This window comes from Topomyia yanbarensis, chromosome 3 (assembly GCF_030247195.1).
Source record: "Topomyia yanbarensis strain Yona2022 chromosome 3, ASM3024719v1, whole genome shotgun sequence".
NCBI lineage: Eukaryota > Metazoa > Arthropoda > Insecta > Diptera > Culicidae > Topomyia > Topomyia yanbarensis.
This window is the reverse complement of record NC_080672.1, coordinates 159,583,627-159,610,508: the sequence shown is the minus strand read 5'-3', so window position 1 is coordinate 159,610,508 and position 26,882 is coordinate 159,583,627. Positions and strand designations below refer to the sequence as shown.

At 39.1% G+C, this 26,882-nt stretch overlaps 2 protein-coding genes across 2 annotated transcripts in view; both read left to right on the top strand.

The window, feature by feature from the left end:
* The window catches only part of LOC131693675 (uncharacterized), a 109,523-nt gene extending 84,432 nt beyond the window's left edge, over window positions 1-25,091 (top strand). The window contains 5 exon segments of the mRNA XM_058981714.1: window positions 11,383-11,584; window positions 12,708-13,075; window positions 22,599-23,073; window positions 23,131-24,881; window positions 24,883-25,091. Coding sequence (XP_058837697.1) covers window positions 11,383-11,584; window positions 12,708-13,075; window positions 22,599-23,073; window positions 23,131-24,881; window positions 24,883-24,951 — 2,865 coding nt within the window. The 3' untranslated portion in view covers window positions 24,952-25,091.
* Window positions 25,092-25,247: 156 nt separating this feature from the next.
* Window positions 25,248-26,144, top strand: LOC131687336 (putative uncharacterized protein DDB_G0271606). The gene has a single exon (XM_058971414.1). It carries the CDS (start codon window positions 25,248-25,250, stop codon window positions 26,142-26,144), a length of 897 nt encoding a protein of 298 aa, XP_058827397.1.
* The last annotated feature ends 738 nt before the right edge of the window (window positions 26,145-26,882 follow it).

The following is a 26,882-nucleotide window of genomic DNA, read 5'->3' as shown; positions in this document are numbered from 1 at the left end:
TTAAGTGATTTTTAACACCCCGCTCTCCCTTCGTAGCATTTCGTCACAAACCTCTAAATACCCCCGCCGGTAATAACGTAGCTTACTAAAAATTAGTTTTTGTTTAGTAAAAAGTACATAAAACTTTCTAACGACAGAAGCGAGAGACTCGGTATATAGAGACAAATTGTTCTTCTTTCTGAAAGTCCCTCTCCAAGGTTGAGGTGTTTGACGGTATTGCAAACATCATCAAGCATATTGCGTGCATCAGTGCTACAGAACCTCTGATAGACAATTGCTTTAAGATGGTTATTGCATTACGCCTCGATAGTGGTGCATCGAGGAGACCGAGAGGGGTTATGCGTCTTTTTATGTTCTATGTTTTTTCATACTCTGCACCTGCGCAGAGTAAGAAAAACCCTCTGTCCGAATAACTTAGATCCATACATTACCCTCTGTCCTAATAACATAGGTCCATACATTCAGTAGGACCAATCTGCTCTGTCCTTCTGTCCCTCTGTCCTAATAACTTAGGTCTATACATCCCCTCTGTCCTAATAACTTAGGTCCCCTCTGTCCTAATAACTTAGGTCCATACATTACCCTCTATCCTAATAACTTAGGACCATACTAGTTAATTCGTGTGATTATGCCCTTTTTAAAAGTTATTCGCGTTACCCCATCATAAAGTGTCAAAAATCTAATGTCTATCGTTTTAAACACGTAAAAGAAAAATTTTCAGTGTATTTGGATCATGGATTTCAATAAAAAAGTTTTCCTAACAACAACTTTTGACATATTTTTATAATTCATACTATTTGCAGTAAAAAATACAATTTTCTTTATGAATATGATTTTAAATGCTATTTTAAATCAAAATGCTAATAACAAACATTTTCTGACATTTAGTAGTTCTCGAGATATTTCAAATTTCGTTTTAATAACACAATTTTTATGTTTTCTTACGACCTTTTCAGAAGTTATTCGCGTTTCTCCATCAACAATAATAAGTTTTTCAAAAGGCCCATAACATTTCCTGTAACTTTCTCTTTGACATCAAAGTGATATTGTAAACCATTTGAAAGTTATACGAAAGCAACCAGAATATGATCGAACTATTTAGTTTAACCCTCTAGTTCCCTACACCGCCTCTAGGCGGTCTCTATAAAAATCTAAATAAAACTACTAAAACATGATTGTATGTTGTCATCCGCACTAGCATTTCTTCCCAACGCTCACACCCTTCATACACACACATTATTTTAATATTCGTAGCTTTCGGTCAAAGGCATTTGAAGCTCAAATTCAAAGGCATTTGAAGCTCAATTCGAGGAAAACGTGGAAAAAAACTATTTTGTGTTTAGTGGTAATCTTCATTAAACAAATTTTAACTGTTTTTGGAAATTTCAATAACCAAAAGAAAATATTTTTGAGTAGCCTGTTACTAGCATTTCACTGTAGATGTTAATTGGTTTAGTGGAATAATTCGGAAGTTTAGGTTTTTTGGTAAAATACATCCACCGCGTTGGGCACTTGAGCGAAAATTTTTAACAGTCTTTAGTGATTACTTATCGTACCGAAACCAGTATTCGGGACCATTCATAAATTACGTAACGCTTTTAGGGGGGGAGGGGGTACAACAAGTTGTGACATGTTGTGACATAGGGGGGAGGGGGAGTTAGCTAGATTGTTACGTAACATGTTTTCATCGAAGAAAAAAAAAAATTTCTAGGAATTTGTTACGTAACAGGGGAGGGGGGGATGAATAAATTTGTGACAATTTGTTACATAGGGGGAGGGGGGAGTCAATTTTGGCCAATTTTTGCGTTACGTAATTTATGAATGGTCCCTTATGTGCATTTTTAGCTGAAAAAACTTATGTTTTAAAAACTTTGGGTGAATGTTGCAGTTAGAATATGGATGTTCTTATCATTTAATAATATTTAGGGGAGTCTGGGGCTAGTTGGCAGAATCTTTTTTTCTCCTTTTGTATTAGACATATGGCGCTGTCTCTAGTTCTGCACTTCAAGTACGGGTGCCTCACAATTTCATTAATTACTCGGAATACAATTGATGCAATGCGTATGAATTGGCATCAATATCTTTGCTTTCTTCTTATGAATCATTATGATATCAAAAATCGCCATTTGAACCAATACGTTGAACAAAGATGGCTAACGCCGCTCTAACCAACGGTTTTACATGGTTATGATGAAAATGGGCTATTTACCCTATGTAGCGTTTTTAAATTTTTTTTTTGTTATTTATGGCGAGTTCAAAGCTATTCCACGAGATTTTTCGATAGTGCGCGAAAAGAACGATCCTTGGCCGTATATGTCATATACGTAACTACAAGTAAAATTTGTTTTTTTTTTGTTTGTTTACTTCGGAATTTCACCTGAAAAATTTCGAAAATTTAGCTATTGAATACAAATTGTGCGCCGAAATTAAAATGCAGGAGCATTGAGGCTGAAAAAAACGCTTTTAATCCACCTAACAGTGTGATGAGACATTTCTTATAACTCTTATCACTCTCTTCTGATATTATATCGCATGAGAACATTTAAAACTTGATGCTTCGCGATGTTTTTGATAACACATACTACATGGGATAGTGGCAGGACTCAGAGAATCGCTCAAATCAGCATAGGACAACATCAGTGCTAGAAATCTCAAACCAAATCAATGGGAAAGCAAAAAAATGGCCCATAAAATAGACATACAAACGAATTATTGCTAATGCTCTGTTAATAAAATATCTAAATTCCTCAATCAATGCATTGTGGTGGGAAAACTGAATTTTCCTAAAGGGTTTATGTATATTGTACTGAGCCAAAAAATTGATTTTTTTTTCGAATCGAAATGAAGTTTATACTTTACTCAAATTTCCAACGCGACTGAGACCTAAAAATCAACGCTTTTTCTGAAAAAAGCGACACTAGCAGTGACACCATTCAAAGAAAATCAACAGTGAATATTTCCAGACTTGGTTTTATTTCCTATTTAAGAACTATTGTGTTTTTTACATCCTAGATTGCATGATTCAGTGATCGAAACCCAAAACTTCATGAAGTATTTGAAATTATTAAATTAAAATTTGTGTTTGCTATTGAAATTGACAAAATGATAGTATCGCCCCTTTGACGATTGTTTACTTTTTCGGTCCCACCTATCAGCATTGAAGTATCGCCCTTACGTTTTTTTTACAATACCAATTTTATAATTGGTGTGGGTTTGGTGAAAATCGATCTAACTTTCCAAACGGCATAATTCCGAAACCGTAATTTTTGAAGTTTTAAAATTATGCAGAATTAATTTTTCAGAAAATAGTAATAGAGTTCGTGTTTTTAGCGAATTTGTTGAAACTTTATTGTAGTCATGAATATTAACCTGAGAAAATTCACCATAAATACTTCTTGGACGATATACCGCCAAAATTATTTTATCAAATGATGCGCTGTTTAACGTTTGTAAAACTCATCGAAGATACATCGGAGGTTTACGAAATTGGCGGCTTAAAAATGATGTTATCTTGACCTTAAATTACTGTTTTTGAACATTTGACCTATACATATAATTGGTCATACAACAAAAATCAATTTCTCATTAAAATCGATCAGGACCTGCTAGAATCGAATGGAAATCGTCATTTTTCATAAATTTCTCTCTACATTCGGAAAGTGTTATCCTCGTTATTAATCATATTACGTTTGCGTCTCAACTCGACGCATTCCCAACATATAAACCTGTTTTAATCCACCTAGTGGTGCAATTGTGCTTGTCTCACTTGTCCAGACTACCATGGTTATGTTCAATAAAATGGTGGAAATGAATATTTCATGTTCAGTACGATTTGCACATACATACAATGGATCGACAGCCACGATCTTGAGATACTATGTGATACTGAAACATCGCTTGACCGCCGCTGGTTTCAAGCGATGTTTCAGTATCACATAGTAAGATCCTGGAGGTCCGGGTCCTGCCGAAAATTTTCAACTTGTTAAGAAATTTTAAACTAGTTTTATTTTTAAAGTAGCAACCACTCACTGCATACTCCCTCCGGGCCGGTATGATTGACGATTTTTAGAGTGATTGCATAACCTTTCTGTATGAGAAAGGCAAAAGGGGGTGGGCGTGGCGTAGTTGGTAAATCGATTGCCTTGTACGCAGCGCACCTGGGTTCGAGTCCCGACCCCGCACATAGGGTTAGAAATTTTTCACAAGAGATTTTTCTAACCCGAAGAGGCGAATGACCTTAAGGTTAAAACCTCTATAATCGAAATAAAAAAAAATGAAAGGCAAAAATGTACCAAAGTCCAAAAAATCAATTTTTGTCAAACATTATTTTTTTTCGAATTTACATCAAATCTCGATGTTTCATGCATTATAAAGTCATTTGGCATCAAAAATACAAATTTGATTTTGAAATTTTTTCATTTCAGTTTATATGGGAATTTGCTGTGTGATTGCACTCTTCAACTCGTAACTCCGGAACCGGAAGTCCAATCAATAAAAAATCAATTGCAGCCGATGGGAAGGTTGTACCTTTCATTTGAGACTAACTTTGTGCAAATCGATCCAGCCATCTCTGAGAAACAGAAGTCACATATTTTTCCACATACACACATACATACACACAGACATTTTCCGATCTCGATGAACTGAGTCGATTGGCATATGACACTCGGCCCTCCCGGTCGGGATTAGATTGACGAATTTTAGAGTGAATGAGAAAGGCAAAAACATTTTTAGCAAATGTTGAAAGTTATGCATTTTTTGGTGCGCAGTTCTATGTTTCATAGACATTAAATCAATTTTTACTTCGCTTCCTATTAAATAAAGACCCTTATTACAGTACATCTCTACAAAAACGAGCTCAATTTGAAAAGAAATCTGAGGATCATGATTGAAAACAGAACTCTGGAATTTTCTATTGGAATGTTTTCAGGCAGGATTTTGATATTGATGCAATTAGACAACTGTGAAATCAAGACCAAAAGATTAGTTATATATCAGGACCCCATTCCGACAATTTATCAAAAGTCCTCATGATGTTTGCAACAACAGAATATCAATGTACGGATCAGATAATTGTTATTGTAATATTGAATTAAATCAGTCTGCATCAATAAATTTTCAACTTCAATCCAATTTTTTTGTGGGTGTGGTGGGGGGGGGGGCGTTGTATGGTGTTAAACCACAAAACCTTCCCTTGGCTACGCCGTTGCTTGGAGTTAGTTATTTCGCTTTTCATTTTCCAATATGTTTCAGATCGATCCGATGGCCATGAATTAGAAAAATTGCAGTCAGAAGGTTCGCACAAATGAACATTTTTGCACTGATAAGTTATCAAGTTCCTTCCAGACAACTTGGAAGTGTTCGGTGATTATTTCTAGCGGTTGTAGATAGAAAAATGAAATACAAAATTCGTTTTATCGAAATAATGTTTGGCTTATTTCAATGTATTATTACTATATTGAACAATAAATAGGCGACAAAGAGTAATCCACAAACAACAAGCCATAACTTTTAAAGTATTCAAAATAGATATTTGAAGTCTTCAGTAAAGTTATTTGCAAAAGTAAGAGCTACAAATTTGCTGAAGGCATCATTTCGATATAATCACTTCCAAGAAAATTTGGGAAAATATCTCACTCATAGGGGGATTAATCAGCAAAAGCACAATACCAAAAGAAAGGGCATATTGCCTCCATTAAATTCACCGAAGATACTATTGACCTAAAATAAGCCGTTTTGGCGTTAAAAATAGATTACATGTTTTGCCTTTCTCATATAAAGAAAGGCTATGCAATCACTGTAAAAATCGACTTTTTAACCGAGGCCCGGAGGGCCGAGTGTCATACACCATTCGATTCAGTTCGTCGAGATCGGCAAATGTCTGTGTGTGTGTATGTATGTGTGTGTGTGTATGTGTGTGTGTATGTGTGTGTGTCATTTAAACTCACACAATTTTCTCAGAGATGGCTGAACCGATTTTCGCAAACTTAGTTTCATCTGAAAGGTATAACGCTCCCATAAGCTGCTATTGAATTTTTAGTTGATCCGACTTCCGGTTCCGGAGTTACGGGTTGAAGAGTGCGGTCACACAGCAAATTCCCATATAAACTGGTACCACCATGATGTTCAAATGATGTAAAACATATTAAAATTGATGTAACATTACTCTAGTTTGCGGGTCTGGATCACTAATGATCAATCAAAGTAGCTTTGACCACATTGGCCACCTATGACGGTTCATGACGCCCCCTGGGAACCCGCCAAGTTCCTAAGCTAATATCACACCCATTCCCCAACGAATTCTCTACCGATTTTTACAAACTTGATTTCAAATGAAAGATACAGTAATGCCATTGACTGCTGCTGAATTTCATTCGGTTCTGACTCTTGCTTCCGGAGTTACAGGGGTGTTAGTAAGGATACACTGGAATTTCCCATATAAATCGGTACAATCGTAATACCTCAGAGGCTAAAAACTATTGAAATGGTCACCAAATAACTTCTAATCGCAGATCTAGATCACTGATTGCCAATCAAACATTCTTTGATTATATTGTCCACTATCGACGATTCCGGAAGTCCGGAATTCCGGGCATATTCCACAATTAAAGTCAAATCGGTTCTTCGGTGATGACTGAACCGATTTTCTCAAACCAAGTCTCAAATGGAAGGCAAAATATGCAGTTGAGTATTGCGTCGCCCCCCCCCCCCCCCGTCTCGCCCTTACACCTCCCTCCTTCATCACTCTTTGACCACCCTCACGCCCGCTTTTCCTTCATCCATCCCGTATACCGAAATAAGATGAAGGATTTCTGACGCATCCTCCACTCCCACTCTACTAACCCCCCATTCCCTACACGTTCAAACCCATTCCACCAACCTTTCCAAATTATAATCACATGAAGATAACATTGAACTCATGCTTATTAAGCTAATTAAATATTATTCTTTTGCCTTTCTCATATAGAAAGGTTATGCAATTGCTTCAAAAACCGATTTTCTAACCGAGGCCCGGAGGGCCGAGTCTCATATAACATTAGTCGAGTTTGCCGAGATCGCAAAATATCTGTGTGTATGTATGTGTGTATGTATGTATGTGTGTATGTATGTATGTATGTATGTATGTATGTATGTATGTGTGTGTATGTGCGGATTTGTTAACAAAATGTCCACATCGGTTTCTCGGAGATGGCTGAACCGATTTTTACAAACTAAGATTAAAATAAAAGATATAATATTCCCATAGGTTGCTATTGAATTTCATTTTCAACCGACATCTTGTTCCGGATTACGAGTTGAAGAGTATGGTTACAAAACAAAATTTGTTGATTTGTCCACATCGGTTTCTCGGAATTTTCTGAACCGATTTTGACAAACTTGATTTTAAATGAAAGGTCGATCAGCTGCTGTTGAATTTTATGTGGATCCGAGTTCTGGTTCCTGAATTACAAAGTGATACGTACGATCACGCAGCGAATCCCGATTCTAACGAATTCTGCGATGAATGTAAAAAGGTGAAGTTTTTTCCAAAATGTAAACAGAACTGTTGAATTTGTAGATCTAGGTCACCAACAGTCATTCAAAGTCTCTTTGGCCACACTGTCCACCATCGACGGATCCGGAAGCATCCAAATTCAGAATAACGGTTATATTGGTTTCTCGAAAATAGCTAGACCGATTTGATCAACTTAGTCTCAAATTAAAGGTGTTGCGTCCCCGGAAACTGATATTAAATTCCATCTCCATCCGACTTCCGGCTCCGGAGTTACGGGTTGTGAAGTGCGATCACATAGAAAACTCCGATTCAAACCGATACCGCGATGAATGCAAAAAGGTGCTCTTATATATACTTACCAAGTGTAATAAGAATGAAAGATATTTCCGTAATGTTATATTGTACGAACCAGCTATTAAATCATAGTTTGGAGAAATGAGAAAGGCACAATTGCACCTCTAGGTGGATTAAAACAGGTTTTTGGTCATATTTCTGGCAATGGGAAATGATAAAAATCTTTCGTCCGCATTTAATGTTAAATATCTCTTTTGATAATAGTCCGATTTCAACAATCTATAGCTTGTTCGAAAGGTATTCGTTAAATCTGTCTAAAAACATATAAATTGCTATTCTATATGGTCAATTTCGGCAGATAATTCAAAAAAAATGCAAAAAACGCCGTTTTTACGCATTTAAACATTCATATCTTGGAAACTAAACATCAGAATCAAAAACAAATTAATAGCGTTCATACTGTTTTTTAGTTCTTTCATTTAAAATTGGTTTAGATAAGATCGGTTCAGCCATTGCTGAGAAACACGAATGAGAATTTGTCCGTTACATACACACACACACACACAAACACACACAGACATTGTCCCAAATCGTCGAGCTGAGTCGATTGGTATATAAGACTCGGCCCTCCGGGCCTCGGAAAAAATCTTGAAAGTTTGAGCGAATTCTATACATTTCTTTTATAAGAAATGTAATAATAAGTATCATTGATTTGAAGTTTTATTCAAAAAACATCTCACGCGATCCATACTTTATCATCAAAAGTGGCCAGGTGGCATCATTGTGCGTATAGTCGTAAATTGGCGAGATTTCCGGGTCACATATTTAAAATTCTGTAATGCAGACAACAGTCCGCTCTTTTATGCAACGCATTCACTTTTACACGATCTTCTTAAATTAAAACCATAAAACATGACAAGTGAAACCATCGCCAGCAGACCCTGGACTCACCTATTATTATAAATTAGAAGTCAATAATTAAACAACCAAAGCACTAGAGAAATACTCCTTACAGTTTAGGTATTTTGCGTTCTGATGGAGTCCAAATTATAAGAAACCATCTGTATTCGCTTATGTTGAAGTAACTAGAAGAAAAAAAAGTTTTTGTTTTTTATTCGCCCAGGTGCCCAACACCGCCTCTAGGCGCCCTACTTATTTTAAGGCCTTAATGAAAAACCCATTACTTTCAAGAATTTTCAACATTATTTTCGTTTTTCTCATTACGAGGCCCACCTCCAAAAGTGTTTTCAAGCCAAAAAAAATTTGGGCACTAGAGGGTTAATCATTAGACAATATGGTTGAATAGTATTTTGATTGTTTTCGTATAGCTTTCAAATGGTTTACAATATCACCTTGATGTGACAGACAAAGTTACAGGAAATGTTATGGGCCTTTTGAAAAAGTTATTATTGTTGATGGAGAAACGTGAATAACTTCTGAAAAGGTAGTAATAAAACAAAAGAATTATGTTGTTAAACAAAATTTGAAATATCTCGAGAACTACTAAATGTCAGAAAATGTTTGTTATTAGCATTTTAATTTAATACCCAGTTCACACTACAGAGTTAAAACATGTTATAACATTTAGCAACAAGAAAAATGTCATCAAGATAGCGTTAAAACACGTTTTAACTCGTAGTGTGAACGTAGTATAAAATAGCGTTTGGAATCAGTTTTTGTTAGGAAAAAAAATTATTGAATGCTTCTCCATGATCCAAATACACTGAAAGAGTTTCTTTTACGTCTTTAAAACGATAAACATTAGATTTTTGACTTTTTATAATTGGCTAACACTAATAACTTTTTAAAAGAGCATAATCACACAAATTAACTGTTTTTGTTGGAACAATATTCCAAATATCTCGAAAACTATGGCATTTTGGAACATTTTTGTTAAATACATTTTGATTTAAAATGAGAGTTAGAAATATATTCTGTAATAAAATTACAGTTTTGTATGTCAATTAGCATGAAATTTAAAAACATGTAAAAAGTTATTGTTAGAAAAACTTTTTTACCGATAAGTTCTCCATCATACAATCACATCCAAAATGTTTGTTTTCTCTTGAGGTTTTTATTGACAAAATATAAAAATTAGAAAAAATAGTTTTTTTGGGGCATGTTCAGGAGCGTTTTATTTTGTATAGGAGTTTCAAGGTAGAACTGAAACTGAAACATTCACCTCCCCAGCAGAGCGTTTTGTTTTATAATTTCGAACAGTTTTGTTTTAAAATTTAAAACTGTTATACGACGCCGTTCTATTTGTTGCTGATTTTGAAACACGTTTAGAACTGTGTTTTAAATACATGGAAAGTATTCAGCACAGACACTTAGACCCGATAGACCAGGGAAAAATAAATTTGAATGCAGTAACGCTGAAGGCATGGCGAGGCATGAATTTTTAACTGAATAGAACACCCACTAAAACTGCTGCTGGGGACAGCAAGTTGCAGTTTTAAAAATTTTCAGTTTTATATTATAGAACTGTCAAAATAATGAATCCAAAACTGAAACACTCCTGAACATGCCCTTATAATTTAAAATTTTAACGCAAATTTTTGTTTTTGTGAAAAATGACACAAATTTTTTTCGGTGTATATTTTTTCGCACATAAATATTTATTCTCTCAAACTCGTCCTCAGAAAGTTTTGCTGTATAAAATGCAGTAATCGAACAAAAAAAATTAATGAACGTAGAAATGTTTACGCGCTTTGGAAAAATTGCTCTTGAGTCAAAATAATCTTACTGATTATGGAAAATGTTTAGGCTTCCATGCCGATGGAATGTGTAAAGTTTCAAAGGAATCCAAGATGGTCGATCAAGATTTTAATTATTTTCGGCCGGAGCTTCGTGGAATTCCTCTTAACCGATTTCTTTCAAACTTTTCATACACGTTTTATGTCAAAAATACCTAACCCCTACGTTGAGTTTTTGCGATAATTTTTCATTTAATATAGAAAAGTTTTGATTAATTCGCTTCACGCAAAGTTCTAAAAAAAATCGAAAAAAGTGTTTTTTTCAAGCGGATTGGATAAAAAGCTTTTGTTGCACTTGTATGTGAAAACAAACCTACAAATTATTACTAAATAATTGCCTTTATGTATAATATTAGTTGAATATACTGTCGCAAACAAATATTGAAATAAGGTTTTTCAATCAAATACTCCTATGTGCCTCGGCTTAAAAGTCAGTTTTCAGAGTATCCTTTCTATATGAGAAAGGCAAAACACACACAGGTATTTTCCGAGCTCGACGAACTAATGGCATTTTTGTTTTTATCTGGTGCTACACCGCGGTGTAGTACAAAAAGAGATCGGCTGATTACACAAACAAGAGATAGACAGATTACAGATTACAAGTTTGAATGGGTATATTACTCACTACACTTGTCTAGTGCACTGTCAAAAATGAAAATGTCATAAGTCGAACTGTACATGATACACGGTCCCCGGTGTGGATTGTCGAAATTTAGAGTGTTTACTTAATATTTCTAACTATAAGAGAAAGATAAAGTTTATTTCGTATCATCGCGTACATATATGTCTTACCAAAAATACTTGAAGCTTGATTTATGTTAATCTATTTTTCCCCAGGATGAAGTGCTGGCCATTTCCGACAAAGTGATTCTCCGGGCGGACGATCTGCTCACCTGGATTGCGGCAGACCTCCAATGGAACTGGGGTCTTCGGACGGCGTACAACAAACACAACGCCAAAGATTCCATGTGCACAGCCCGGTTTCTAAGCAAAAACGCCTCCTTAGACTTTACCGACGTCGACAAGGAAAAGCATTCTGGTTAGTTTTTTCGCTTTTTGGTGATATTTAAGTTAACACAATGAAACACATTTTCTGCCTTTAGCGTTTTTTTCATTTGTTTTCTTTTCGTTACATCCGATTAAAGCGAAGCGGGATATTTATGCGAACGAACACCGACTAGACTTAATCGTTTCGTAAAGCACTTGAGCTATGTGGAAAATGATATTGATGTGAAACATGTGTACTGCACAATTCTGTGATAGCCCTCCTGTCTTTTCGCACGTCAGAGATGTTTCTGTGTTCTGTTGCAGGTCGCGCTTTTTACTTCTAATTTTCGCAGCACACTTTTCCATGATGATGGCAGTCTCGACTGTGTTGTGAACGAGAAAGAAGAAAAATAACATGATATGTTTTTGAATGAATATGGATCATTACTATAAATAACTTTTCAAGTACCGATCTTCATTTTTAATTGTCCACTCACTTTTTTAAATTGACAATGTTTCTTGGCGAACGACACTTGTAACGTGGAATACATTCACATTCTTTTGTCACTAGAATGTCCCCTTGGATAATAACACTAGTTTCGTACCGATCGTTGGTTAATTTTTGCTCTCCAGTCGAGTCATAGTATGATCGATAACGTGGAACTGGAAGCGTGTGGCTGGAATAGAATATCGAAGCTTGTACGGCGCCCGTAAAAGTGTAGATACAATAAAAAATTATTAGTAAGAAACTGCATCTGACGTGTAGATCGATGCTTTCAGATCTCGCCATGACTACAACCCACGCGCACCAATGCTAGAATGCGAATGCACGATTCTCAGTTTGGCAAACTAGCTAAGCGCGCGATTTACAGTTGAGCTCCAAGTAATGCGATCAATCCCATTTCCTTCGCGCAATCGTATTGCTACATTATACTTCGTAGAATGAGCTAAAGCTTCACTGTAGGAACACGTTCTTTAGGAAAACAAACAGAAATTCAATATTTTAAAATAAACTCGAACTCGCCGCATCGGCAGAAAATGTACCGCCAGCACACGAACAGTTCAAGTTCGACAAACAAGTTGTTAAAATGAATGACTCAATTCGTCTTACCGTATTCCCAATATACTGCGATGCCCTACTCAATTCTCTATTAATACGAATTTCCCTTTTGCAGTCGAAAACAATGCCTCTAAAGTGGCAGTTCTTAGCTTTTCACGCTACTGCCGCTATCGGGCCGTGCTGAAGCGGCTGGAGGGTGTCAATGATGACTGGCTGCGAAACACGCTGGTACAGACGCTCAGTGGTTTTGTGGTCACCACACCCAAGTTGCGCGTTATGTTCTGCAAGGACACCTTCGACTATCCTGAGCTAGAAACACACGAACTGCTATGTAATCATCTGGCGCCCAAGTTGAAGGGACGACCGCGCGGTAAGCGAAAGAACACCCCCTCTGACTCGTCATCGCAATTCGTGAAGAAGGAAGGTAACTCGGAAGAAAGCGAAACCAACGATTCTGATGTGTCTGACTATTCGTACAACAAGGTGAGTGGTAACAGTTCACCCGCGGGAATGAATTCATAATGTTTTACTTTTCTTATAGTATTAAGGTATAGAATCCTAACTTTTGAACATTTGACTATATGTTTGTATTTCATTTTTAAAGGGGGCGTCTGATGTAAAGTGCTCAAACCGAAAGTAATTTTGTTTTACGGCAATGGACCTCTTGTGTAATATTAAGGTTCATTTATACATTCACTTTGTACGAAATTTGTTTTTTTTCAGTAAGGCCATTGCAAATCTTTTTTAAAAATTATGTCACCCCCCCCCCCCCTTCAAAATCGCTGAAAAAAATCAGGGGGCGAATAATTTTTTTTAAAATAACCAAAATTCAAAAAATTGTCACGTTTTATAGAGCAACAATAGCTTCCATAGAGTTTTGCTTTTCGTAACTGAAAACTATTATGGTAGTTTTAGAAATTACCATCCCATGATAATTTTTATTTTGACCATTCTCGGGTAAATGTGAATTTTAAATGAGATCATCGATCCAGTCCAACATCAAATGAAACGTTTGCTGGTCGCGGAAGGAAGGACCCATCTGTGTATTATCAAATGAAAATCTAATGGAAAGGCTAATACAGCCCGACTTCTGAATCGATTCCATTTTAAACGCAACAGTCGATAGAGACATAATCGATCGTTGCATTCGAAAATTATTTCGATAAGGAAACAATCTGAATTCAAATCAGACTCCTGGCGATTTATATGTGGTTCAATATTCAATATACATGAGCTTTGCCGAAAAGTTTTTGACAATTAAAGATTTCATATGGGATCGTAGTGTTCATACCGTATTTCTGCAGCCATATGAGCGCTTCTTATGAACTTGATCAGATCAAAATCTGCTACCAAACCTTCCATTTAAGGCTAAGCTTGTGAAAATCGAATAAGTCGTTTTCCAAGAAGCCGAAGAGACATTAATTCTGAAATATTCCAAGAACCAGAAACATGCGAAATTTTCGAGATAGACGCTGGAATCTGGCCATCAGCGATCAAGAATGCTCTAGCAAAGCTAAATATAGATCTTACAAATAATGGTATCATCGGCACTTACCGCAGGGGGAACCGGCAATCCATTATCGATGTCAATTTTTGTAGCCTTGGAGTAACCGGAAAGATGGACTGAAAAGTGTGCGAGGATATATCCACAGCGACCACCAAGCGATCTGGTACCGCATTGATAACAGGACTATGAACTACACATGAATATGAATATGTGGGAGATATATAAACGAGTGAAGATGGAAAACAGCGATTTTTCACAGGAACGTGTCCGTCGAAGAACTTGAATTTGAGGGTATCCTCTTCAACCTAAATGCGAACGAGTTCACGGCACTACTAACAAGGGCGTGTAATGCGACCATACCAAGGGATGGGAAACCGAGAAACGGTCGCCGGGTGCAATACGACGATTATCGATCCACGTATAAGTTGCCTCCGAGCTTGGAGAAGAAGTCGGAGATCACTTCGGTTTCTCATCTTGCTCAGTTCAGAAGCTAGAAATCGCTCCGCTGCAATATCAGGGCAAATAATCAAATTTACCCGCGCGACTCTTGGTCTATTTGCAAAGGCAAAAATTGATTCCTTCTGCCTAGTGTGTGAAACGTGAACAATGAGTGACAATGCAAAGCAAAAGTATATCACGATGCGGGCAAACTGTGTTGCTTTTGACTACACGAAATATCCGGTAATACCATCATTTCATGAAGGAGAGCAAATGTTGAAGGTGAACTTGAAGTTCGACGTAGCTTGCGGTACTTTATGCGATGCAATTCCACCATTTACGTCATGCGGTACTGAATATGAAAACATTAGTCAAGCAGAATCATTCGCTTCCCAGAACAACATGAAACACGTCATCGAATGTAATGACATTTTATACAGTATCCCAACGTATATAGATGTTGACAGTATTGAAATAAAGATACATGACCTGGCACCACGTACTAGTTCCTTCGCTATCAAACAAATCCTGTCAAAATACGGAGAGGTGAATAGTGTTAAGGAAGATAGTTGGAGGAACTTCTTCCCAAGACTCCGCAACGGAGTTCGTGTGGTGATAATGCGTCCGACAAAGCCTATTCCCTCTTACTTGACTTTCACATGCAAATCACCTCATGGTGTTGAATATTCTCAACGAACACTAGTCACGCACCCAGGACAGATTCCTACCTGTCAATATTGTGATCATCCGCTACACCACGGGAAACCTTGCGCAGAGAATGCTAAAGAAATTTCACCTGATACGACCAAAGCCGGTATACAATCATCGTATGTTAAACCACAACCAGTTGGTAAACCAACGACTGCAGACCGGGCATTCACAAGCACCAGCTCAACAACGATCGGCCCCAGTACCACTAAACCAACTGCCATTACCAACATCGAAGTGACAACGATTACAGCAAATGTTTCCAAACCAACAAGCAACACCACCAATAAGAAATCTAATACCGATGAAGAAGGATTTACAATAGCGTCCCGTATGCACAAACAACAAATAAGAACATCCGACGATGAGCAAGATGAATGCAGTACCGATGATGACATAAACGTAAACGAAAACGCGAGAGAAGACGGACCAAATGACCCCCAAGATGCGCTCCACGGCTCAGTTGTGCTAACGCATTGAGCCGTGTCAAATATATTTAAAATTAAAACAGAAGTCAGAAAGCTCAAGGGAAGCGAGCTGCAAGAACCGCTCTCAACAAAGCAGTCAAGCTGTACAAGAAAACCTTGCCACAAAGCCAACGCAAATTTCCTTAGGAGCGACCTACAAAGTTGGCATAACAAAGATAAAAGGCTCAGCTGCACCACCTGAAAGGTGCCCGGAAAAGATGGAGGTCACCATCGAAAGGTTTTCCCCACAACATGAATCTATTTTCGCCGTACAGTGAGGAGGATGATCACAAAGATGAAGATCGATTTACCAACAAAATCGAGATGGCGAAAGCCATAAAAGTGAAGTGATACATGAGAGCCCGGATATGTTCAAAACGATCCGATAATTGGAAGCGACAAAAGCTGATGTTGCTTCCGATGCCGGGATAACATGGAGATCTTTCAGCGTAGTCAATATATCCCTTGGTAATGTTAGAGAGAAGGAGTAATCCTGAACAAGCTAATGAAGTACGCGGACCGTGAGAACGGCATCTCATGTAATTCGGCTTCCTTATAGGCAGGTCTACAGTGAAATCCATCCAAACGGTTGTGGGAGCTTTGGAGACAGCAGAGATAATGATATCGTTTTTGTGTGGTGGTTCCCTTGGACGTGAAGAATGCTTCAATAGTACTAGCTGGGAAGCAATCGCCCATTCGCTGCACAGCATGAGTAACTTTGCTGGATATTAAAGAGCTACTTTCAGTACCGAACACTGATCTACGAGACAGACAAGGGAGAATCATAACTACAACTGACGTTCCTCGACTCGACGCTGTGGAACGCAGTGTACGATGGAGTATTGTAGCTGAACCTTCCCAGAGATATAACGATTTTCGGCTTCACGGATGATGTGGTGTTCCAAGTAATCGGACAATCGCTAGAAGAGGAGACACTCGACACGGAGACGATTGCCCATCATAAAACAGAGTTGGTGATGACTAGCAGTCGAAAGACAGCGCGGTCGGAAAATATATCATCGATTTGAACTTTTAAATTTACGATGATTATGTTAAGGGGAAGGCTGTGAGAGCAACCACAGCTTTGCTTGAGGCGCCAGTGTACTGGGCACCACGAACCAACTGGAATCGCCGGACCGAAGCATGTGAGCAGACTAGTTTCACCGTCAGGGACAAGATCGAGTAGGTCAAGTGAAGCACCAGCGGTGGGTCGTCGAGTTTTCAACGAACCTGAAGCAGCGAACCAGAAGCTACGCACCATCCGGTATCGCCGAACCGTCCTCGCCAAGTTGGCCCTTTTAGTAGGATTTATGGACTATGCGAGAAGATTGCGACAAAACTGGGAGCTAAATGACTCACGCAACAGGCATCGGCATCGGGAGAACTTCCGACGAGGAATTGAGATGGCTCGCGAAAACAGGAACTAAATGGTTCACAGAAACGGGAGCCAAATGGCTAATGGAAGTTCACCACTGCGATTAGCCGGATATGTGTTCGGAGCTAAACTGCTCTAATGTATCATTTTGTCTTAAGACTGAATCAGCCTCCCCACGATATAACGCTTCGATGCAGTCTCGTGGAACAAAAGGAAGGAAGAAAAGTGAGGACTGTTAGTAGTGGTTAGGCACAAAAGTGAGTCCCAACTAGGGCCAATGCAGTTTTGAAGCTTTTTAACCATACTATAAAACATACAGACATTTTCAGATATCGACGAACTGAATCTAGTGGTATATGACACTCGACACTCCGGGTGTAGCTTAAAAAGTCGAGTTTCAGAATGATTGCACAGTCTTCCTTATATGAAAAAGGCAAAAAATGAACTGATGATTGCTATACATTTCATAAATCCGTACGACTATCAAATGAATTTCTCTGATGTGGCTACCTACTGCGCAACAAGATGGAGAAAAATGCAGAGTTCGAAGATGTACACGGAACCGAGCCGAATTACTATCATGTACCAAACAAACAAATCTACAAGTCTTCAAGCACAAGCGATAAACCAAAGCTGATGTTTCCACTAGAGTTCGAAAAAGTATAGTATGCACAGGATGTACGTTCACCAGGCTACTGTATACGAAATACGCAATAGAAAAAAATATCAGAGAAAACCATGTCTGAGATGAATAATTCCATTGACGCACACTTTACCTTTGGATTCATTCCAGAATGTTTTCCAAAAGTCCATAAGTGAAATGTTGCAATCCTGTTTCTGTACATTGTTATCAAGCAGGTTCACCTTTGACCGATTTTCATGCCTTGTGTGTACAGTCGGTCCATGTGCCGCCACAACGGAACGAAAACTATTCAACCAACCAAAAGTTAACACCTTAAAGTACTCTTAAATGTTTACATTAAGTTCTTAGATAACTTTGGGGAAAATTATTTAAAACGAAAACTTTAGCATCCTTTTCCTATGTGAACTTTTGATTGATTCAGTGATGTTTGCTTGAATTTTTCTAGTAAAACAAATAGCTCAACCCCGCTATACGAAATCATCCTGCGGAAACGTCCACGAGAACAATCGAAAGAAAATGCAAAAAGAAAAAATGTGTTTATTAAAATAAATATTTATTTTTTGTTTGCCCCCCCCTTCAGAAAAAAATTTGTACTTGGACATAATTTTTAAAAAAGATTTGTAATGGCCTAATGCAGATTTACACATACGAGCGCGTTCGAGCGTTCCAAGAGCATACGTTCAAACGTTTCCGCGTATTGGAGTGCCATGGCGGATATGATAATTCTTGATAAAATTGTTAGAAACAGTTACTCAATGAACCCAAAAAAAATTATTCAGTTTTCTGTGGCTAATCAACTGGCTACACACATTATGCATTCTCATAAAAAAAAATCAAGTCAATCCGTTGAATAGTTGTAGAGTTATCGTGTCCACCAATTTGAAAAATGCGGTTTCGGAGAACTATCGTTTTGCGGATGTGACAACAGAGCGAGGAACACAAAAGGAGGTCGGCGTGGCCACCGAGATCGCGCGAGATTATTCTAGAGGATCAATACTAATAGCGAATAAAGGCATCTAATAAAGACATCTAATTTTTACCCACTACACCAGACGCCCCCTTAAGCTACAATGAATTTGTAATTCTCATAAATAAATGATAAATATAATCATTACTTTACGAAATGATGAATATAATAATTATTTTACGAAATGAAGAAAAATTGCTTAACATAGTTACAAAGAAGCTTTTTTGTTTTAATAAAAATTTAGATAGAGTTTTTATAGCTCCGCATCTAACGACCTGTTTATCATCCAAATCGATTGAAAAATACCAGCGTTATTATTTTTTCCATATAATGAACTCTTAACCTATTGGTTCTTAACCACGCTTTAAAGCGGGCTTTACAGAAATCAAAGAATGCTTTCAATTGGACCAATTAAAAAAAGAAAGCTCTCATATCCACAGAACACCATGATAAATGGCGACATGTCCGAGGACTCTAGTGATATGGGGTAACTTACTCCCTGTCAGAATGTGAATTGTACACCAAAAACTAACTATCGGAATGAAGGTCCGCATGACCATCCAAGAACGCACGCGTATATAGGAATGGCCACACGGTTACAAAATTCAGTTCTGTACATGCGAAGTCACATGAACGTGAGCACACGTGACAAACACGTTAACATACGAACGCTTAAGCCCTTCGCGATTAACAACGCACACTTTAGCTTCGCGATCGCGCAAACTTATTAACCGATCCTTTCCAACTTCCAGACAATAAAATTGACCCATCTGTAACCTTTGGGCACATTTATTCCATTCATTTCAATACCATAACCGTATACTAGCACCTTACGTTAAACTCCGCATGTCCTGTACAACATCTGACTGCAGCTTCTTCTGTACGGAAACCCATTTTTTCTTCATGTCTTTACGAAACTAGATCCAGCCAGAAGATCGCAGAGTGCTCGTGTTGCTTCAGCAGAGGAAGCAGACGCTTCTGTAGACACTCCTTGAGGGAGATCTCCCTGTTTGCAGTCCCGGTAGTCACGAACGGTGCACTCCGTTCGCTACATGAGCAGATCGCTTGCCAAATCATGCATTGAAACTCATTAAAAGTAAGCAAGCAGAAATTTTGAAAGTTTCTTCTTGCTTACTTCCTCCGGAACATCAAACTTGACACTTTGACGTAAGTCTCATCATCCATTTTGAGATAATGAGGTTTTGTCGGCATCTGGGTGATCAGTTTCCGGGCCCTTAACTTTTCTACCGTATTTTGCTGTTCGTCACGATTTGGAGCCTTCTGCTTTTTGTATGTATGCAGTCCCTCTCGGTCCTTGGCTCTCTGAACGAAAGACTTGGACAGATTCAACTTTTTGGCCACAACTCTGGCCGAAGTATTGGGATTCCGCTTAAACGCTTTCACTAGAGGCTTATGATCCTGAGTTCTAATAGAACATCCATTCTCCATCCGTTCGATGCTCAGAGTTTGGTAGTAGCGTATAAACATACGACTCACCATTGACTGCATGATTTCGAGTTGTTTGCCGATACCTTGATGAGAGAATTGCGGATTTTCCAGCTGCATGCGCAAAATCAATTCTCGATGTCGCCTTTCAGGTGACGTCATTTTTTTCTAATTTTCAACAAACTGGCAGCGATAAACATACAGTGTAAACAATACACTCAATACTACTTTTATCCATGGTATGGTATGGGGTTACCTCTATGGTGATACCCGATCTACCTTACTCCACGATCTTTGCGATAACTTCAATTTGACAATTCTGAACACGGCTGAAATGACACGGATTCCTCCCAATTATCGCGCCCATGTGCATTAGATTCATCTCTCTGCTCTCTGCTTACAGTTAGATTGCACGTGGAAAATAATCCCTTATTCCCGACGGTAGCGACCACTTCAATCACCAGCCATTGGTGGCCGTCGGTATTAATCAATGTTTCGTATGGCCTCACACGAAACATTCGGAAGTCGGCGCGATTTTCCAAAATATCGACTCGACACAGGTTCTTCCTCCGGAGAAAGAGCACAAGCTTTTGTCCAACTTAATTCTCGATACCGCGATTCAAGCTCAGACGAGACGAGTACCCGTCGCGAACATGGAAAAACGTTATCTCACTCAGTTCTGGGACAAATAGCGCTCAGTCGTAGACGCAGAGAACGTCGCCGCGTGTAAGACCGCAAGGACGGGTTATCCGTTAGCTATTGACAGTATGCGACGTTAGAAACGCGAGTGAAGAATTTGATGAAAGCCATCAAACGTACGTACTATCAGTTTTCTTGGATGTTAAGGGGACTTTTGATTCAGTTTCTATCAACATACTTTCCAAAAAGCCGCACCAACTTGGTATTTTACCGATTTAAACAACTTTTCATTAGGAAAAACACATGCATTTTTCGACATCACAATTTAGTTACATGGATCTTCCTCAGAGCTCATTTATGAATCGTCTGTTAGACAATTTTTATGGCAAGGACATTGCCGTTACAACTCGTGCACGCTAAGGCACGCTAAGTTTCAGACGACGGTGTGGTTTCTGGTATGCGACCGAAAGCTATCGACCTACAAGGACCATTACAGAATACCATGGAAATTTTCTCTTCTTGGATTATACGGCTGGGCATTGAAGTTTCTACGGAGAAAACTGGACTACGAACCAGCATAATTACCGCCATATGGTGCCAACCCAGGAGATCTAATTAGGTTGTATCAAACAACGATATTCTCGGTAATGGAGTACGGTTGCTTCTGCTTTCGCTGCGCTGCGAACATTCTTTTAATCAAACCCGCAAGAATTCAGTATCGCTGTTTGCGTATCGTCCCATACGATGAGTCTTGAAGTCCTGTCGGATGTTCTACCGTAGAAAAATCGATTTTGGGAACTCTCATCTCGATTGCTCATGCGATACGATATCTTGAGCCGAGTGGTGATTGAAAACTTCGATAGGCTTGTCGAGTTTAGTTCTTGGATCAGTTTTATGATCTTGTAACTTTGACTACGTGTTTGACTGTTTTCTTCGACACATTAATGAAAGATGAAATAATTGACCACATTCGCCCGTAAGTGGTCCGAACATTTTTTATCCAAGAGGCCGATTGTTGTAAGATTTTATCAGCTTTTTGACCCGATTTTATCAGCTTCATATGAAAATTGATAGTTGGTAGTTTGATGGGCTCTAGCATACGAACCAAGTTGAATTCAAGTAAATCCTTTCTTGAGCATATTTTTCTTAGATAGAGAGATAAGAAATATACAAAACAAAATTTTTATTTTTGCACTGTCAGACCCCCCTAAGGGAAATTTAAGCTAAATAATCAAGAAAGCTTATGAGGCAACATCTAGTGACTAAAGAAGAATCTTCGGTTTCTCAAAAAGAAAGAAAAATATATGTCCCGATTTTATCAATGTCCCCATTTTATCAGCCTAAAATTCACCAAGGGTCTTCACTGTATGTGTAAGGAATGCAAAAAAATCGTTTTTACCGACCCCTTAGTAATATGTTTTATTTTGTTCTCTGGAAGTTTGAAAACGATCGGTAAATAGATGAATTTTGATGAGCTTTTTCATGTGATTTGCAAATTGTTTCCCCCTACACCCTTTAGTATCAGTGTGTTTCTGACACGGCACTTGAGTAGGCTTCTCAGAATAATATTACTGATCTGTCTGAAACTTACAAGTTCTGATCATATCTGCAACAAAACCATTGGATAATAAATACATTACTTTTTAAGAAAAAATAAACAGGCTCATCATTTCCGGCATAATACTATCGGAATCAATTTGCTTGTTAGCTATTCGTAAAATTGGTTTCTTGAATCTATGTTTCTAATTTGTTTATACTACTTCTGCAACAGTAATCTTTTATCCAGAATATACTAATGTTTATACCCTTCATATAGGCTTCTCCATCCAAGAAAGTGGGTCTTCAGTCGACACCACGCTACAATCCCCGACCAGCGCGGGCCTCACATTCGAAACTAGCAGCGACAGACCCCATCGCTATACCAACCGTGCCTCTGCCGGTACCACTGGTCTTCAAACCGGTCCGGATTAAGTCTAAGCTAGGACGTCCACGCAAGTCAAAGGCTGGCCGGAAACCCAAAGCTGCCAAGTTGCTTATGGAGCAAAAGACCGACCAAGAGAGCGGCGTGGAGGACGAAAGTATTCAAGATCAAGAGGTGAAAGCTGCTGAGCGCGAGCCCGATGGTGAAATTCAAACAGATATTGTTGAGGAGCAGGCGATAGAAGACAATTTATTCAGATTCAACGAAGGTATGGCCGCCGACGAGCGAGACTTTTTGCAGCGGTTGCAACAATTTCTGGACGAAAAGGCGCTTGCTTATGCAAACAACCAGGCGACATCTCTGAAAGACGGTAATGTATTTCAAATTTTATATTTTTAAATAAAGTTAATTTTTGCTTACTTTTTAGTTAAATTATACCTCATCTACACTCGTGTTCTAAACATGGGAGGCTATAGTGAAATTAGCAATAAGGATAAATGGAATCAAATACTGAGTGGGACTGGGGGTGAAAACGGTATTATGAGTAGGCGAAAGTATGAAAAGATACTATTGCCGTATGAGAAACACCAGCAAGAAATCGCCGAGGCTGTGAAAAAGGAGATCGAGGAGCAGGAACAAGCTACCCATGAAAGCCAAATTTCACCAACACCGTACGAATACGACTCGAAAGAAGGCATCATCGAGGTGAAAGTAGAAAAGGTAGAAATCAACGAACCAGAAATTTCCGTGAAGGTTGAACGCAAGAAAGATAAGGAAAATAAAGAATCAACGCCTCTTGTCTCGGAAGAGATATCGGTGAAAAAAGAACCTGACGCAAAGCTAGCAATTGATGCCAGTAAAGATGAGTCACCCGAAGTACAAAGTAAAGTTAGAGGAAAAGCCCTATCTCCACTACTGGAGAACAACAATAGTAATAGCAGTACGGTGACTGGTAGTCCGAAAGGCGTACACTTGGGGATGTCTCCAGTATCTGTTCCGTTGACCGTAATTGTTCGTCCCAATATCGATGAAAAAGATCCACAATCATCTCAGATACAAATAAATCAACCACATACAACCATTACGGTTCACCAGACCACTATTCATCCTCAGGGCAATCAACAACCAAATAGTCAACAAATCAGTGGACAAAGTCCCCAGCATATAACGAATCAAATTCAAATCACAAACCAGATCCAGATTCAACAAATCACAGTGCAATCAAGTGACAAAAGTTCCAATGGTGGACAAAATGAAAGCCCTCAGTTCAAATATAGCTTCAAGCAGGATAAATCTGGTCAGGAAATTAATATAGAATCTCCTCCTACTGATGGTTCAAAATCAAATTTCGAAAATAACATAAGCACCACGTTGTTCCCACTGAATTGTTCAGCCAATACGGATCCGGACCTAACTATCAAGGAAGTATCCGTATGTCCCACTAGTGGCACAGTGTCGATTAGTACTTCCAGTACAAATCCTCCTAGTGGAGCTAGCGCGCCATCTAAAACTTCTTCATTACGCCATGTGCGTATGAAAGCCGATCGTAAAGTAGTGCCTAACGCATCAACTGTAACCCCAGGTGCATCCGGGAAACCATTTGAAAAGGAAAATATTTCACTGTTTAGTGGAGGAACGAGTCTCTTTGGAGGTCAAAGCCTTACAACCATTACTCCTATCGCTTCAAGTTTGCTCGGTGGTGTGGCTGGAATGGCAGCCATTGCTGGATTGGCTTCCGGTTTAAGTGGAAACCCTGCTGGCTCAGGGACTAGTGGTGGTAATTGTTCACCTAGAACAAACATGCAGACCCCCACAGAAGTAATTGACCTCGTAGACAGCGATAATGACAGTGATTCGTCTAGTCCAACAAATCCTCCTAATCCAACTAACACAGCCAAGCAGGCTGGTTTATCGATACGTCCAATTCCATCTCTATTGCCTCCGATGAAGAAACGGAAGTTAGATATCTTGCGCGAGGGTGGCCTTGAAGTAACACCAATATCTAATGGAACAAGCATTTTCTCTGCTATTACACAGCACAGCCCAAAATCTAGCCCAAATCCGATGCGCATAAACATCACAGCTGAAGTAAGTCCGCAACGTGGGAAGCAACCTGACGATGCCCGACCACGTGAAAGAAAGTACATCCCAACTCCGATTGAGTGTCAGACTCAAGGCATGTACGCAAAGACTGGACAAATCTTTGGCAACCCGAAGGAAATTCCTATTATTCCCACAGTTCCAGTGAGAACGAATTCAGCTGCGGGTGTAACAGATTTGCTCGATTTGACAGGGAACCCATTCGCTGGAGTTGAAAATCTGTCTGCCAAAACACACACAAGTTTTGATTTTTTGTCTTCATCATCACGTCAACGAGCCTCGGCAAATGCCAGCACTAGTCGTACACCGAGAACGGTCCCAAGTTTGCAAATCACACTCGTGCATGCGCCAAATCAGGTTTCTCAGCCAGTATCACAACCAAACGCCACCAGTCCACAGCAGCAAACTGGTTCTAATCCAAGAAAGAATCCGTTCGAAGTTGTCATGTCATTACCAGCTACAGCCAGTACACCGCCTACCGTTCATCCAAAGGTACCTAGTCCAAAAACTTCTCTGGGACCATCATCGTCTGGTTCGTCGGCATCCAGTTCCAACGGAACTGGTTCAAACTCAAACTCTTTGCTTGAAACAGGACTTCTTCTGGCAAATTTGCAAAAAGCGAATCCTCTTTTGGTTGCAAGTATTTTATCCTCCTCTGGATTAGCAAAGGCGTCCATTCCCGGCCTAACGCAGCTACTTGGTACTCTCACGGAGCAACCGCCTGTAGCCCCCAAGAAGACACAACGCAGGAGATCCAACACACAAAACCAAACAACTCCTCAACATAATCAACCGCAAACCGTTCAACAAATGATCCACCCTAAGATTCCCCTTCAGTTCCAGCCATCACCAAAATCCTCACCATCGCCACAACATCCTGCACCATCGGAATCACCATCTTCACACCCGCTTAGTCAACAGATTAAACTTCTTCAGCAGGTTCAGATGCAGCAACAGCAAAGATTGCTACTCGAACAGCAACAGAAGGCTGCAGTCGAACAGCAACAAAAAGCTGCTGCACAAGCCCAAGAGCAACGGCGTATCCAAGAGCAAAAACAAAAACTTCAGATGCTACAACAATTACAAGCCCAGAAACATGCACAAGTCAATGCAGCTAGTGCTACCTCGCCAACCTTGGCCGCCACACACAATCCTTCGATATCTTCATCATCGTCACAGCAAACTTCCGCGGCCGGCGGATTTTCTTTCGACCCTCTCTATCTGTCGGCAATCTACGCGAATCCTAGCCTGTACCTACAGGCGCTGAGTCCGGAGCAGCTGCTACAGTTCTACAAAAACCTTCCCAACGTTGCTGGCGTACCCCCGAACAGCAAGAGCTAGCTGCGTTAAGTTTACACAGCGATCGAGTTTTCTAGTGAAAGTCATATTATACGTATCTTAGGTACCTATTGTTAGCGTAATAACATGCGAAAACGGAAAGTGACGAACAATCACGTGATCGTCTCGCAGCAAAAAAGAAATGAATACTGAGTGTAAGACAGAACAAAGTAGAACAAGTTTTGGTTTTTAGTACTGTTAGTTTGTAGGGTTGCTATTATTATAAAATAATTTTTGTTGTTTGGATAAGGGACGAAAATTAGTGTATCTTTTGCTGCACGGTCGGAAAATAAACTGTTTTTTTCGCCTTTGGTAACTATCTGTAATCGTATGTCAGTCCCACGTAGATAGGGAATCCCATATAACATGGAACTGACTTGCGATCATGGGTAGTTTAGGACACCCCTAGTAAAGTAGATGTATGGAGTATGGAAGAAAATGAATTGGTCTACTTATTGATGTTTTGTATAATTCAAAATTTATTGTTTTATTGAAGAATTGGAAGAAATTTGCCCAGTGTGGATGGTTCTTACTTGATTATTATATGGTGAATGTTCAAGCATATCATGATGATCTGCCATATGGCGCTTCGGAACAAATTGTGTTTTCGTTGAAAGTCGCAGCAACGCGCGGTGGGTATTAGCCAGTTGATCATAAAAAAAACAAAAATGGGGGTTGGCTTAGGTAGATATGCTTTCCTGAACCGTTTATGGTGGTTGAGACACTGTGTCAAATGATATA

What these genes read in the sequence shown, in the direction of transcription:
- LOC131687336 (XM_058971414.1), top strand. Translation starts at nt 25,248, where the DNA reads ATGTCATTACCAGCTACAGCCAGTACACCGCCTACCGTTCATCCAAAG.